The sequence below is a fragment of the Lynx rufus genome, unplaced genomic scaffold (assembly GCF_022079265.1).
Source record: "Lynx rufus isolate CCGP_SWC_20201006 ecotype Redwood Valley unplaced genomic scaffold, mLynRuf1.p SCAF_1, whole genome shotgun sequence".
NCBI lineage: Eukaryota > Metazoa > Chordata > Mammalia > Carnivora > Felidae > Lynx > Lynx rufus.
In genome coordinates this window covers 111472464-111489145 of record NW_025814823.1, presented here as the reverse complement: position 1 = coordinate 111489145, position 16682 = coordinate 111472464, and the positions used below count along the sequence as shown (strand labels likewise).

The 16682-nt window shown below is 38.6% G+C and overlaps 1 protein-coding gene across 1 annotated transcript in view; it reads right to left on the bottom strand.

Moving 5' to 3' along the window:
* DDX46 (DEAD-box helicase 46) overlaps positions 1 to 16682 on the bottom strand; it is a 69611-nt gene that overhangs the window by 32197 nt on the left and 20732 nt on the right. Inside the window, exons 11-15 of the mRNA XM_047084820.1 lie at positions 16130 to 16251; positions 13515 to 13593; positions 11650 to 11732; positions 2663 to 2827; positions 1991 to 2153 (exon numbers count right to left, since the gene is read on the bottom strand). Of these exons, the coding sequence (XP_046940776.1) occupies positions 1991 to 2153; positions 2663 to 2827; positions 11650 to 11732; positions 13515 to 13593; positions 16130 to 16251 (612 nt within the window). The remainder of the gene's footprint in view (positions 1 to 1990; positions 2154 to 2662; positions 2828 to 11649; positions 11733 to 13514; positions 13594 to 16129; positions 16252 to 16682) is intronic.

Below are 16682 nucleotides of genomic sequence, written 5' to 3'. Positions count from 1 at the left end.
GAATGAAATCTCGCTGTTTCCAACAACATGGATGGAGCCAGAAAACATAATGCTAAGTGAAGGAAGTCAGTCAGAGAAAGACAAATACCACACGACTTCACTCATAAGTGGAATTCAAGAAACAAAACAAATGAACAAAGGGGGAAAAAAAAGACAGGCAAACCAAGAACCACACTTTTAGCTATAGAGAGCAGTTACCAGAGGGGAGGTGGGTGGGTGGAACAGGGGACAGGGATTAAAGAACACACTTGGGATGAGCACTAACGTATGGAAATGTTAAATCAGGTGTACAGTGTACACCTGAAACTAATACAGCACTTTCTGTTACCTACACTGGAATTAAAATACTTTAAAAAAGAGGAAATTCTGACACATGATAAAACACGGATAAGCCTCAATGACAATTATGCTAACTGAAATAAACCAGGCACAGAAATACAAACACTGTATGATTCCACTCATGTGAAGTACCTAAAACAGGCAAATTCATAGGTACAAAAAGTAGAATACACGTTCCCAGGGGCCAGAAGGTGGGGATGGGGATGAAGTTATTATTTAACAGGTAGAGTTTCTGTTTGGAACAATGAAAAACTTCTGGAAATAGATAACGGTGTTGTGACACAGCACTGTTAATGTACTTAACACCACTGAATCACACACTTAAAATAGTTAAAATGGTAAATTTTATGTAATATATATTTCATCGCAATTAACAAAACAAAGGGGAAAACATGAGTGATTTTCAAGCATTAGGAGAGCCTGGGTGGCTCATCTGGTTAAGCGTCCAACTTCAGCTCAGGTCATGATCTCATGGTTTGTGAGTTAGAGCCCCATGTTGGTCTCTCTGCTGTCAGCACTGATGGATCCTCTGTCCACCTCTCTTTGCCCCTCACTCACTAGTTCTCTCTCTCTCTCTCTCTCAAAACAAATAAACAAACTTAAAAAAAAAAAAAAAAACCCAAAACATTAAAAGTTAACCAAATACATACCCTTAGAGCCCTTTTAATTGCATCCACAATGAAACTTGGTGTCACAGACTGTATATTCCAAAGATGACAGCAAAAGCATGGCTTATTCTACATGCTCTTCTGCATAGGGAATGACCCTCCTATCAAGAAGTGGAGTCTATACCTCCATCCCCTTGAATCTGGGCCAGTCATGGGACTATTTTGACCTACAGAATATGATGGAAATGAAAGTTCTGCCAATTCCCAGTATCATCCCTAACTGGCCTGGCAAGTAGCCTTAACTTGCCTTCTCACCAAGTAGTCCCACAGAGAGATCCACAAAGGGAAGGGCCAGGATCCCTGGCCAATAACCTGACTGAGCTCGGTCAAGAGCCAGTACCAACTTCCCAGCCACATTAAGTAAGGCAAATATGGAAATGGATCCCCAGTCCCAATTAAGCCATGCCAGCAGATACAGCATGAAACAGAAACTAGGTTAAGTGCTGAGCTCTAGCTAAAGCAAAGATTTATAAAGAAAATAGATGATAGCTGCCACTACATTTTGGGGTGGTTCATTACAAAGTCACAGACTGCCAGAACACATCCTTAATGAGGGTAATTCAAACTGTCTCTGTTGCACATGTTCAGGGTTCTAAGTCTTACGTATATACAACAATGGAGACATCACACAGAAAATAAAAGGTTACTTTCAATTAAAGCTCTAATGTGAATCATGAAAACCTCCAGGTTGCATGGCACAATGGAAAGAATATAACACAAAACAGAGAATTTTAAGTTCTATTTCTCCTTAGCTGATTAATGGCTATAAAGTTTGGTCAAACCAATGTACTCCTTGTCTTATTTTCTTTACCTCAAAAATGGAATAATAATAATGCTTATTAGCCCCCAGAGTTCTGAATAAAAGAGGAGATAGAAGATACAAACTCTGGTTCTAAACTCAGTACACAGTAAACACACAGTACACAGTACACTGCAGTGCTTGGTCAAATTAAATACTCAACAGATACTTCAGTAAACATTACCTCCATGAAGAGACATGCAAGGATAAGATGCTCTCATTAAATCTTTCAGAAGACCATCTGCATGTTCCTGCTTATCCACAAATATAATGACAGATCCCGATTCTTGATAATGGCCGAGAAGCTCCAATAACTTCAAGAACTTCTTTTCTTCTTCAATCACAATCTGCAAACAGCAAATCGCACCAAGTTAATGGAGTAAAACTGCAAATACATCTTATGAACAAAAATACTCATTTTATTTGTGGCAGATGGCGAAATGACAATATCTTGCTATATTTTAGGACCGGGCAGGAAAATATTGATTTTAATTGATAAACCAGTAAGACCAAAAACAAATCTGTAACTTTCAGAGAGGGGGCTTGTAAATGTGGGCAATCACCTGGTTCTCTCTGCCTCTTGATCTCACACCCTATTAACTAAAAAACAAGATGTGACATTTCTATTAACAAGCCCACCTCTTCTGGTGGGACGAACTAAAAAGGGCATTTTTTAAGAGGATTTTAAACATGCAGTTCCACAGAAAAGCATATTCAAGTGCATCATATAAAATATTAATGGCTGCAGTTGTATCCTATTTAATTTTAGAAATTACCTTCCTACATCACAATGATCCCACAAGAATCACATCCTGAACATCCAGGGAACTGAGGGTTTCTTAAAGGCTGTACCCACCACTTGTTGTTCCACATCTGAGCAAACCACGCTTCTGCCTCCAACCTGCACTTCAATGGGTTTACTGAGGATTCTGCGAGCCAAAGCCTCCATAGCTCTGGGGAAAGTAGCTGAAAACATAACTGTCTGTCGATCGGGACGGACATTATCCACAATGCGCATGACCTAAGGACACAATGCAAATAAATACGGTTCGGTGTAGCCTCTAAAAGTCAATGATGTTAAAATCAAGTAGAAAGAAAATTTGAGAACATCCATTCAGTGACTTCTAAACCTGTTACCTTAGATTATAATTGATTTTACCCCATAATTTGCTCCTCTCAGTTTCCCCCCGTTAAGAAATGGCAACTGTAGTTATCTACATGTTTAGGCCAAAGATGGAGGAGACATCTGTAACTACTCTCTCTCTCTTTCTCTCATCTCACACCTAATTCACCAATAAATACAGTATTCTCAGTCTTCAAACTACATCTGGGATGAAACTATTCTCCCTTGTACCACTGTTTTCCTTCACTTAGTAAACACAATTTTACTGAACTATTATGTGCCAAGCACTGCTCTATTTGGAAATATGCAATAAAAACAGACAAAAACTTGTCTCCATGGAACTTCTATTCTAAGGAGAGTGGACACATAAATATATTATATATCAAAGGTTGAAAGAGCTACAGAAAGAGAACAATGAAGGTGAACATACTGTTGAGGGAGTAAGATACAGGCACCAATTGCCTCAGTGTCTATAGAGCCCTGGAGAAAATAAAGACTCCTAGGATTCTTGTGATGATTGGTAAAACAAGAAAAAAAGTAATAATGAGTAATATTACTGATGATAGTTTAAAGGTAGATGGTGGTGAGTGACTGGAAACTGGGAAGGGTATTCTTCCAAAGAAGACATCCAGAAGACTAACAGATACATGAAAATATGTTCAATATCACTCATGATCAGGGAAATACAAATCAAAACCATGATGAAATACCACCTCACAGGTGTCAGAATGGCTAAAATTAACTCAGGAAACAATAGTGTTGGCGAGGATGTGGAGACGGGAACTCTCTCGCACTGTTGGTGGGAATGCAAACTGGTGCATCCACTCTGGAGAACAGTATGGAGGTTTCTCAACAAGTTAAAAATAGAACTACCCTATAATCCAACAATTGTACCACTCCGCATTTACCTAAGGGATACAAATATACAGATTTGAAGGGGTACATACACTCTGACCTTTACAGCACCATTATCAACAAGAGCAAAACTATGGAAAGAGTCCAAATGTCCATTAAATGATGAATGGATAAAGAATGTGGTAGAGGAGTGACTGGGTGGCTCAGTCAGTGATGCATCCGACTTTAGATCAGGTCATGATCTTGCAGTTTATGGGTTCAAGCCCCACGTCGGGCTCTGTACTGACAGCTCAGAGCCTGGAGCCTGCTTCCGATTTTGTGTCTCCCTCTCTCTGGCCCTCCCCCACTCACTCTCTGTCTCTTTCTCTCTCAAAAATAAACAAACAGTAAGAGTTTTTACAAAATAAATTTTAAGAAAGATGTGGTAGGCAAACACAAATGGTAGTGAGGATGAGGAGAAAGAGGATCTCTTTTGCACTGCTAGCAGGAATGCAAACTGATGCAGCCATTCTGGAAAACAGTATGGAGGTTCCTCAAAAAATTAAAAATAGAACTACCCTACGACCCAGCAAATTGCACTACTGGGTATTTATCTAAGGGATACAGGTGTGCTGTTTCCAAGGGGCACATGCACTCCAATGTTTATAGCAGCACCATCAACAATAGCCCAAGTATGGAAAGAGCCCAAATGTCCAATGACAGATGAACGGATAAAGAAGGTGTGGTATATCTATACAATGGAGTGTTACTCGGCAATCAAAAAGAATGGCATCTTGTCATTTGCAACTACGTGGGTGGAACTAGAGGGTATTATGCTAAGCGAAATTAGCCATTTGGAGAAAGACAAATATCATATGACTTCACTCATATGAGGACTTTAAGATACAAAACAGATGAACATAAGGGAAGGGAAACAAAAATAATATAAAAACAGGGAGAGGGACAAAAACAGAACAGACTATTAAATATGGAGAACAAACAGGATTACTGGAGGGATTATGGGAGGAGGGATGGGCTAAATGGGTAAGGGGCATTAAGGCATCTACTCCTGAAATCACTGTTGCACTATATGCTAGCTTGGATGTAAATTAGAAAAATAAATTTTAAAAAAGCATGAGTTTTACAGTATGTAAATTTTATTTGTCAACAAAACAAAACAAAAAGCAACAAAATGTTTCAATATGGTAAAAGATTAATCAAGCTCAAGGAAGCTGGCAGTAAGAAAAAGTTGAGAATGAAGCTATTCTCCCTATATGGAGATGAAAGGTGGGATTCCAAAATGAAGAGAATTGATGCAAAGTCTGCTTAAGAAGCAATCAAATCCAAGGGCACCTAGGGGGTTCAGCAGTTAAGAGTCCAACTTCAGCTCAGGTCATTTTCACAGTTTGTGGGTTTGAGCCCCACATCAGGCTGTGCTGAAGCTCAGAGTGTGGAGCCTGCTTCAGATTCTGTGTCTCCCTCTCTCTCTATTCCTCCCCCACTCGTGCTCTCTCTCTCTGTCTCTCAAAAATAAAAATTTTTTTAAAGAAGCAATCAAATCCCTCAACCTCCACCTATCTCCTACTGTCAGGCCCTTCTCTCACCCTAGCCAAAGACCCAAAGGTTTAGCTGATGCAGAATATAAAATAAGAACATGACTGGATGAGGCAAGGATAACATCCTAAGAAGAAAAGCATTAAGCAAATGCATGATGTTCAATGCTGAGGCTCCCACTCTCCCTCAAGCCTCTCTCCCAACCTAGAACAAGAGACAGGCCTTTACAGTCAGGCTGGAGACTGGCCAATATTTTTCCAGGGACGGTCTGCCCAGTCCAAGAAGTCAGGCAGAAGATAGTCCTCATCTAAATGAAAGTCCCAGCCAGATTACAACAGTGAAACTCAGGATCACTAAGTACTGCTCTGGCACAGAGAACTCTGAATTTTAAGCTGCCTTTTCTCTGTCCCTTAAATGTAAGTAGTTAACTACAGGTTCCCAGACCTCTACAGAATGTTTCTAATCTGAATGCAGAAATCAAAGCAAATAGAAAATCAACTCAGAGGACATAAATCCTACGCAGATAGAAGGCAATCTTTAAAAATGAGTCATTTAAATGAAATCTTGCCATTTGCAACAACATGGATGAACCCAGAGGGTATAATGCTAAGTGAAATAAGTCAGTCAGAGAAAGACAAATACCATATGATCTCATTTATGTATGGAATTTAAGAAGCAAATGAACAGGTGTGCCTAGGTGGCACCATTAGTTAAGAATCCAACTTTTGATCTTGGCTCAGGTCATGACCTCATGGTTCATGCGACTGAGCCCCACACTAGACTCTGTGCTAACAGCATGGAGCCTGTTTGGTATTATCTCTACCCCCCTCTCTCAAAATAAATAAACTTAAAAAAAATGAATAAAGAATAAAAACAGACAAAAAGAAAAAAAAGCATACTCTTAAATACAGAGAACAAAATGGTGGTTACCAGAGGGGAGGTGAGCGGGGATAAGTGCAACAGGTGAAGGGGATTAAGAGTACACTTATCATGATGAGCACTGAGTAATATATAGAACCGCTAATAACATACACCTGAAACTAATAGCACTGTATGCTAATTATACTCGAATAAAAGTAAATTTAGAACATAAAAATAAATCACTGAAGGGGCACCGGGTGACTCAGTTGGTCAAGGGACCGACTCTTGATTTTGGCCCAGGTCATGATTTCACGACTCGTGAGTTCAAGCCCTGAACTGGGCTCTGTGCTGACAGCACGGAGCCTGCTTGGGATTCTCTGTCTCCCTCTCTTTCTGCCTCCCACACTCACATGCTCTCTGTCTCAAAAATAAATAAACATTTTAAAAAAAATCATTTAAGGGGCGCCTCGGTGGTTCAGTCGGTTAAGCGTCTGACTTCAGCTCGGGTCATGATCTCGCAGTTTGTGAGTTCAAGCCTCACGCTGGGCTCCGTGCTGACAGCTCAGGGCCTAGAGCCAGCTTCTGATTCTGCATCTCCCCCTCTCTCTCTGCCCCTCCACCGCTCACGCTCTTCCAAAAATAAATAAATGCTCTCAAAAATAAAGAAACATTAAAAAAAAATCATTTAAGTGCTCACTTTAGCAGCACACATACTAAAACAAATTGGAATGATACAAAGATTAGCATGTTCCCGTGCAAGGAGGAAATGCATGAAGAGTTCCATTAAAAATTTTTTTTTAATTTTTTTTTTTAATGTTTATTTATTTTTGATAGAGAGAGAGAGACAGAGCATGAACGGGGGAGGGTCAGAGAGAGGGAGACACAGAATCCGAAACAGGCATCAAAGGAGGAAAGTTTTCTTGAAAACCACAACTAACTCCCTCTCTTGCCCAAGTGCTAAGAGAAATCTTCATGAATAAGCTATAAATCCTGTGCTTCATGGAACGGCGTACTAACGATCACACATGGGAGCTTAGATTCTCCTTATGAATACCTATTACTGCTTAGAGTCGTGAAGATGCCCATAGTATGACGCTAATGATGACACACGTTTTCAGGGATGACTGGCCTGGGTTTCAACTGCCTTCTTATGCTCACTTGGCTATCACACTGGGGGCTACTGATTAAAAGCTGTTCCTGAAACTTTTCAGTATGTTCCCTCTCTCACAGTACACAGATAATTAAAGTCAGCCATGGGCTGCCAAGTACTAAGTCCTTAAACTTCTCCTTTCATACCTATAGGCTAAAACTCAATTCATCAGTCCAGCTGGTGACTAATATTTACAAAGGTAGCAATTTCCCCCACTTTTCACTGATTTCAAGTCTTGATCATTGGCATACGCTCCTTTTGAAGAAGTTCTAAAAGTTTAGTACATTCTCTCTTATACTTCTCTTGACAATGTGCAATGCTTTCCTTTACCCTCAAGAAAATAATTTGCTACCAACTTAATGATTTATTTACTTATCAAAGTAAATATCACTATCTCAATCTTTAAGTCACAAATAGGGTCCTTGAGATGTTGATATGTATGTTGGTAAAAATTACCCTGGACTACAGGTGCCTGGGTGGATCAGTCAGGTAAGTCTCCGACTTCAGTTCAGGTCATAATCTCACAGTTCGCGGGTTCGAGCCTGCATCAGGCTCTGTGCTGACAGCTCAGATTCTGTGTCTCCCTCTCTCTCTCTCTGCTCCTCCCCTGCTCACTCTCTCTCTAAAAAATAAACACTACATAAAAAACAAAATTACTCTGGACTAGAGCATTATTGTGAAATAGGAATAAAACTTGGGTGTGCGGGGAGAGGTCTCAACTGTCATTACATCCCTGATTCTGTTTCCTCTAATGTAAAGGATTACATTAGACTTAAAAATAAGTTTTTGAAAAATGCTCTTTTTTCAGTACCTCTATCTCCTTAAGTAGCATCCATATTATTCAATAGGAGCTGCTTATGCACCAAACCCTTCACCAGTGGCCTGAACACAGGACTGAGAGGTGCTGAAGTATCTAATCATCAATCTAGTGACCTATTTTTTTTTAATGTTTACTTATTTATTTATTTGAGAGACAGAGCATGAGTGAGGGAGGGGCAGGGAGAGAGGGAGACACAGAATCTGAAGCAGGCTCCAGGCTGAGCTGTCAGCACAGAGCCTGACGTGGGGCTCGAACTCATGAGCTGCGAGATCACGACCTGAACTGAAGTTAGACACTCAACCAACTGAGCCACCCAGGTGCCCCCTGTTTTTTTTTTTTTTTTTTTTTTTAAGAGAGAGAGCACAAGCGGTACAAGGAGAGAGAATCTTAAGTAAGCAGATTCCATGCCCAGTGCAGAAACCGATGTGGGTTCTTACGACTCTGAGATCATGACCTGAGCCAAAATCAAAATTTGGATGCTTAGCTGATGGAGCCATCCAGGTGCCCCTTCAGTGACCTATTTTTTATGCCAATTTGAAGACAGCCTTCAAAGTTACAATAATCTCTCACTAAACAGTGAGCTCCTTGATGACTGAGGCAAGCATGCTGCTTTGCACTGTACAAGTGACAAACACATTTACTGTCTCACTTTACTACGTGATCGGTATTTTCAAGAAAGTAAAAACTCGGAGTGAACATCTTTAGAATCTTTAGATTTAGTGATCTTTAGATCACTTCATTTTGTACTAGTCACACGTATGAATAAATGTCAATTAAAACATTCCTGACTTTTTTTTTTTTAATTTTTTTTTTTCAACGTTTATTTATTTTTGGGACAGAGAGAGACAGAGCATGAACGGGGGAGGGGCAGAGAGAGAGGGAGACACAGAATCGGAAGCAGGCTCCAGGCTCTGAGCCATCAGCCCAGAGCCTGACGCGGGGCTCGAACTCACGGACCGCGAGATCGTGACCTGGCTGAAGTCGGACGCTTAACCGACTGCGCCACCCAGGCGCCCCTTTTCCTGACTTTCTTAATAAAAAGTAAAACATGTAAATAATCATTTGGTATTTTTTTTTTGTAAATAACCATTTTTTTTATAACTAATAGGAATATTACTTAACATATTTTCACAAAGTATGTATATCCAGCTCCATAATGGCTAACTAGAGCTAAAGATCAAGGTCTATATCTAATCAATTTCTTCTCTTACTCTTTAATTTTACTAAATTAAAAAAGAACCTAGAAACTGTGGAAAAATTTGTCATGGAAAACCACTTTTTAATATTCTGTTAGGGGCACTTGGGTGACTCAGTCAGTTGAGCATCGAACTCTTGATTTCAGCTCAGTTCATGATTCCAGGGTTGTGGGATTAAACCCCTTATCAGGCTCAGTGCTGAATGTGGAGCCTGCTTAAGATTCTCTCCCCCCTCCCCACCCACCACCACTCTCCCCTGCTTGTCCTCTCTCTAAAATTATAAATAAATAAATAAAACAATTCACAAAGATCTGCCCAAGTGCCTTTCAACCTGCCAGCCTGTATATGCTAATGTGAAAAAGGAGACTCCTGTACATTCTGCCAATGTCACTGTATAGCATATACATTTACTATGGATTTACACTCAGAAAAATATACATTAAGCATTATTTGATTTAGTTCCCAATTTTCATGATTTTTTTCAATACAGAATCATGTCTGGAGGCACACTGCCTGCCAACTCTGCTCTAGATAGAAGTCATTGTGCAGATGTGCACTGACTAGCACCAGCTTTGATTCAAATGGGGATGCCTTTACTTGCTTTAACATCCAAATAGTGCTCTATGGCACTGAACCTGAACCAAGCATTTTTAATCTACACAACAGCTCACAAAATAATCATTAATCTAAAATTTCTTCTTTTCAACGGTTTAGTGCTTAACACACACACTGTTACTCAGCATTTCTCCCTCACGTACTTAATGTAGATGTAAGCACTAATGGCAAGAAATGACTCACACACTGCATATGATTGGGAAAAGTTATTTTGGCCTCTTTCTGGCAACACTTAATTGATTTACCAGAAAGGCCCAATCACACCACGCCTACCTTAAACATTACCATAAAATCTAAGATTTCCCAGGATTGGGAAAGACATTTGAAAGGCATCTAATTCCATCTTCCATCTGTTCATCAATTCCTTCTGCTCTCGTTCCTCAAATGGACCCCCTACCTCTAACCGAACACATGGACGAAAAACATATTCAGTATCTGCCCTCCTCCCACAATGTAAATTGTTTCATCTCCAAATAATGTTTATCCAGTTCTTTCTCACATTATGCTTAGATTCAGCTCCCTATAGCTTCCCAACTGGGTCCCAGGTCTACTCCTCAATGATTCTTTCATGTGACAGACTTTTTTCAAACGGTTAAAGGATGCTATCAAATCCTCTACTCCAAGCTAAATGTCACTTATTCATTTAACTATTTCTCACATGGTTCGGGTGTCACCATAATCCTGTTTACTGTTATGTGCTCTTGTATATCCCATTTAGATTGTGATCCCTAAATCTAAACACAACACATACGAGTATATAACAGGCAATACATTTCTGGAGAACACATGAATAAACTGAAAAAAACCAAAGGCCACCTTAACTGTATCCCCTTTTTTTAATTTTAAAAAAATTTCAGAGAGAAAGAGTGCAAGTGGGAGAGAGGAGCAGAGGGGGAGAGAGAGAATCTTAAGCAGGTTCCATGCTCAGAGAGAGCCCAACATGGGGCCTGATCCCATGACCCGGGATCATGATCTGAGCAGAAATCAAGAGAGAGATGCTCACCAACTGAGCCACCCAGGTGTCTTTAAAGAATTTCTTAAGCAATCTCTACATCCAACGTGGAGCTCAAGCCCACAGACCAGAGATCAAGAGTCACATGCTCCACCTATTGAGAAAGCTAATACCCCATTTCTATTAATGCAGTTTATGATCAAAAATAATTTTTTTTGGCATCCATTGCACATTGATAACTCACATTCCTTATCTCATTAACAAAAATTCCTAAGACCTTAAAGTTCCTTAACATGTGTCCCTCTAAGTTTATAACACTGAAATTTTGTATCTGAGCAAACAGTGTGCATGAGGAATATTAAAATCTAAGGTAGACAAATGTTCTGGCCCTTAGTTTTTACATTTGCAGAATGTAAACAAAATGTGCTATATTGATCGTTGAGGCAATTAAAAGAATTTATTTCAAAATACAATAAAAACTATAAAATAGAGAAGCTTAAGCTTCTATTATCAGCATTCCAATTCTAATTTAACCAACAATGGTTTTAGAAATAGCCTCTGAACCAGTTTTATGAGGAATTCAGAGCATAATTATCTATTTGAATTCCCTATGTCCCCAACCTACTATATTACAACACAACAAAAACGTGTGAGAAGTTCAGACACCATATTAACATGTTATTCTCATGGCAGGTACAAGATTTTCTAGTTCAAAACACTAAGACACGTAATGATTACCTGTGGTTCAAAACCCATGTCAAACATTCTGTCTGCTTCGTCTAAAACAACATATGTTACTCTTCGAAGATTTGTGACCCGACCTAAGATGAGGAAAAAAAATAAAGACAAAACGAAAACTAAAAATCAGTCACAATTCATTTTATGACTACCAAGAACTTTAAAAAACTGTAAAGGGAACTAAAATGCCTGACTTAACCAGAGGGGTAAGTTAGGTATCTTTAAAGAGTGAACAGAAATTTTGGTCTACAAGATCTTAATCTAATGGCAAATACTTTCTGACAATGGGTATATGAGGCCCTTTATTTTGTCAAACTCGTCTCTTGCATACCATCATAGGGCCTGAAGGACCTGTAAAATTCAGAAAACAGCCCTCTCCAAAACACATCATAAAACTAAGACTGAGATGAAGCATCGAGCCACATCAGCCATTATCTGACAGCATCACCTAGAAAAAAACATATTAGAGATTACAGCGTATGTGTGGAAAGCAAGTTCCAGTGCTAACTATTTTAGACGCAGAAAACCTCCTTTTAATATTACTTTATAAACTACTTTCATATAGTTAGAAGCTTCTACTGGGCATATCAAAATATTAATGAGAAGCTATTCAACATCATTAAGTAACTGAATTATTAAACAAAAACTTCAAATACCAAATGTATTGCATACATACATTTTTCTACACAAAGATATCATAAGTTCAATGTTATTAAATGCTCCCAATGGTTTAAACAGATGCAAGTGGTTTCTTAGGCAGTGGCAAACTAAAAACATACACAGGAAAGTTTTTCTAAAGGATTAACACAAGCCTTTCTATCAAGTGATGAATCAATCACCTGGCAAAAACATGTATAAAATAGTTATTAAATATAAACCAAAAGGACAGATAAGGGAAAAAGGTAAAATTAATCAAGATGAATTTCAGGAGACTTAATCAATGCAGCATTGAGAAAAAACAAGGGATTATTTCATCAGCATTCAACCCAAAACTTTTTGTAGGCTGTACAAGCACAATGATTTATCAAACAATTTCATTGTCACTTCGTCAACATCATATAGAATTAGAATTAAGTGTATACAGAAATTCAAGCCGAATGCTACAAGAAACATGCATTACTCACAGTTTTTAATACTTTATTATGTATATATTGAACACTGCAATGGAAACCTTTGAAAGCATTTTCTTCAAAAAATAAGAAATGAGCCAAAGTAAATGCTCTCCAATATTTAAGTACTCCATACTAACATTTGCAGCCCCCATTAGTTTTGCAAGGTTGGGAACAGCATTAAATTACCTACCTTGGATGGCTTAAGTCTCGGAAGCCCAGTTCTATAAATCTCGAAGGGCCTTTCTCCACAGAAGTTAAATAATGTCAACAGTTTAGTAACAGTTTTGATAGGGAATAATTTAACAAAGCACAACATAAGAGCTAAAAAAACATGCAATATTTACAAAAGATAAAATTTCTTGAAGCTGCAATACCTTAATTTATCCAGTATTGTAATAAAACATTAGCTTCTGTGGAGGAAAAAGTCTGAAGTTTAGAATAATAAAAATAAAAAAAAGATAGCCCCCCCAACCCCATTAAAAGCAAAGCTAGACCAAAATTTGATTAAGAATTCATGTTAAGAACCAAAAACATCATATGGAGTTAGTTTCAAAAAAAAATTGAAAGTTAAATTGCAGTAATATTATGAATGCTTGCAACAGTTAGCTGGTTGCAATGTAAATTTTAAGATATTACAGCTTTAAGAAGAAATATTAAAAAAAATGGTGGTTTCTTGTATCTGCTTTGATTTAACAAAAATGTATAGAATTCAAAAACGAGAAATGAGAACAACAAAAAATATCCCTGACTTACCACTGTTAGCTGCTAACATGTCAATCATTCGACCAGGTGTGCAAACAATAATTTCAGCACCTCTTTTCAGCTCAGCAATCTAATAAAAAAGATGAAATTTTAGTCTATTTATCACTAATACTTATTTAAACAGATTTGAAAATAATGTCCAGGGTCACCATACAGCTCCATAAGGTAACACAGTGAAGTCTGATTAGAAGACTCCAAAGCTTCCTGCTTAATTCTTTGGAATGCTGGAGCACGACAAAGGAAAAGGAAGCAGCAACATGACAACATGGTATTGTAACTTTGAACTCAATGAAAACCAGAGAATTTTACCAATTTTAATTTCACATGATCCCTTAAAAGAAAGGAACATTAGAAAGCAGTAATTAAAGCAATTATATACACCAATGTTTTTCAAGTCGAGAATTGTTTCCATTAGAGAATCATGAGTATCCACAACCAGTATTCTCATTTTCTAATTTTATTTACCTGTTCACTTGTTATGTTTTTTTTTAATTTGATTTGATTTTTTTTGTTGTTTCTTTTGTTTTTTGAGAGAGGGAGTGAGTGAGGGGCAAAGAGGGAGAGAGAGAGAGAGAGAGAATCCCACGAGGAGCAGAGAGAAAGGGAAAGAGAGAGGGAGAGAGAGAATCCCCCTGAGCTGACAGTGCGGAGCCCAAAGGGGGCTCGAGCTCACCAATACAGGGCTCGAACTCACGAACTGAGAAATCTTGACCTGAGCCGAAGTCTGGAGCTTTACCAAGTGAGTCACCCAGGTGCCCCTATTTTTTATTTTTTAAAGATTTATTTATTTTGAGAAAGAAAAAGTGTGGGCAGGGGGAGGGGCAGAGAGAGAAATCCCTGTGCGGTCAGCAGAGCACGATGTGGGGCTCAAATCCATGAACCCTGAGATCATGACCTGAGCAGAAACCAAAAGTCAGACACTTAACCGACTGGGCTACCCAGGTGCCTCAACAATCAGTATTTTTAAAATGAAATAGAATGGAAAAACCAGAATGTGTTAGAGATCAGTAAACTTTCATTTCACTTCTATATAAATATAACATGCATGCATGTGTAAAGTTATTTTTTGTAAATGTTATTTCTTACAATAAACTGTCATCAGAACAACTGAGGCAAGATAAGCTGAGAAAACATAAAGCATTTAACAACAGCAAATATTCTTTAAAAAGGAATGTGGTTAGGGGCGCCTGGGTGGCGCAGTCGGTTAAGCGTCCGACTTCAGCCAGGTCACGATCTCGCGGTCCGTGAGTTCGAGCCCCGCGTCGGGCTCTGGGCTGATGGCTCGGAGCCTGGAGCCTGTTTCCGATTCTGTGTCTCCCTCTCTCTCTCTGCCCCTCCCCCATTCACGCTCTGTCTCTCTCTGTCCCAAAAATAAATAAACGTTGAAAAAAAAAAAAAGGAATGTGGTTAAATAAATTGAGATAATGCCACTTAATTTATTGCATTTTTCTAGTATCAGAAGACATATTCGTTATCAAAGCCTAAGAAGTCTTTTAAGAAAAAAAGTCGACTTTAACATTGTACAACATGACCTTTCCAAAACTTATTTGATCACACAACCTGGTTTTTTTCCTTCTTCTAGTTAAAGCAAAATTATCTAATAACCATCATTTTTAAGAAGACATTTGGGAAAATGTCAAAGTAAAGAGAGTAAATGAAATTATGTTTAAATAACTCTTGCTGCAGGGCGCCTGGGTGGCTCAGTCGGTTGAAGCACCTAACTTCTGCTCAAGTCATAATCTCAAGGTTTGTGAGTTTGAGTCCTGCATCAGGCTCTGTGCTGATAGCTCAGAGCCTGGAGCCTGCTTTGTATTCGGTGTCTCCCTCTCTGTCCCTCCCCTGCTCATGCTATGTCTCTCTCTCTCTCAAAAATATATAAACATTAAAAAAAATTTTTTTAATAAATAAATAACTCTTGCCAAAAACATTTAAAGATACCAGTGAGACAGGTATTAATGCAAAACAGTCATCACCACCTTTTAAAGATGTCACATGAATTAGAGCCAGTTGGGAAATCAGACGACCTGGTTCTGGGACAAATTAAGTCTTATTAGCCTAAACACTTTGATCAACTTACTTAACCTTTCTCGCCATTTCTTTATCTATAAAATGGAAAAAATATCTGCCTTCCTTGAGCAGAGAAAGACAAAGAGGAATATCAGGAAAGCCAAGGTATAAAAATGACTGAAAATCTTAAAATATAAGATTAACATAATTCATCCTATTATTTTTAAGCCTCATCTTTTTTAAGATTTAAAAAAAATTTTTAAATGTTTATTTATTTTTGAGACAGAGAGAGACAGAGCATGAACGGGGGAGGGTCAGAGACAGCGGGAGACACAGAATCTTAAACAGGCTCCAGGCTCTGAGCTGTCAGCACAGAGCCCAAGCAGGCCTCGAACTCATGGACTGCAAGATCATGACCTGAGCCAAAGTCGGACGCTTAACCGACTGAGCCACCCAGGTGCCCCAGTGGCTAAGATTTTAAAAGCAATCATTATACAAATCACTAAAACAAATCACTTTTAGATTATTAAATAATTTAAGAATGGGAACACTGAAAGAAAAAAAAGAATGGAAAAACTGAATGCTCCTTTTATAGTTACCTGCTCACTGATTCCTGTTCCTCCATAAACACAGACCACTCTAAGTCCCAGGGTCTTTGAAAACTTCTTACATTCTTTAGTAATTTGTAAAGCCAGTTCTCGAGTTGGAGTCATGATGACAGCTGAAAAGATAAATATGTCAAAAGCCTAACCACCAAAATTCTTGAAAGGCTATCCTGTAACGTGTTATATTTAACCTCTGAAATAATGTTCAGATTTCTTAGTATAATTTTGTGTTTTTGTTTTCATTAGTTTTATGCACCTTTGAAACCCTCTTTCAAAAGGTTTGTAATAGTAGAGATTGTGGCGATTGCTAATTTTAAGTAGATTTTAAGAACATGCTACAGAAAGATAAATGAGAGTTAAATGTCTCACTCAAACATCAGGAAAATACTGGGGTGAAAAGAACGCAAATCATTCTCAACTGCAAATCACAGAGCAAAGGTAATCAAGCGACTCACTGTGCTGCAGAGCCATACCGAGGCTTCCGGAAACAACCTTGGTGTGAAGGGCACAGAAAAAGTAGGAATATATTGTGCCCCGTTTCCAACAG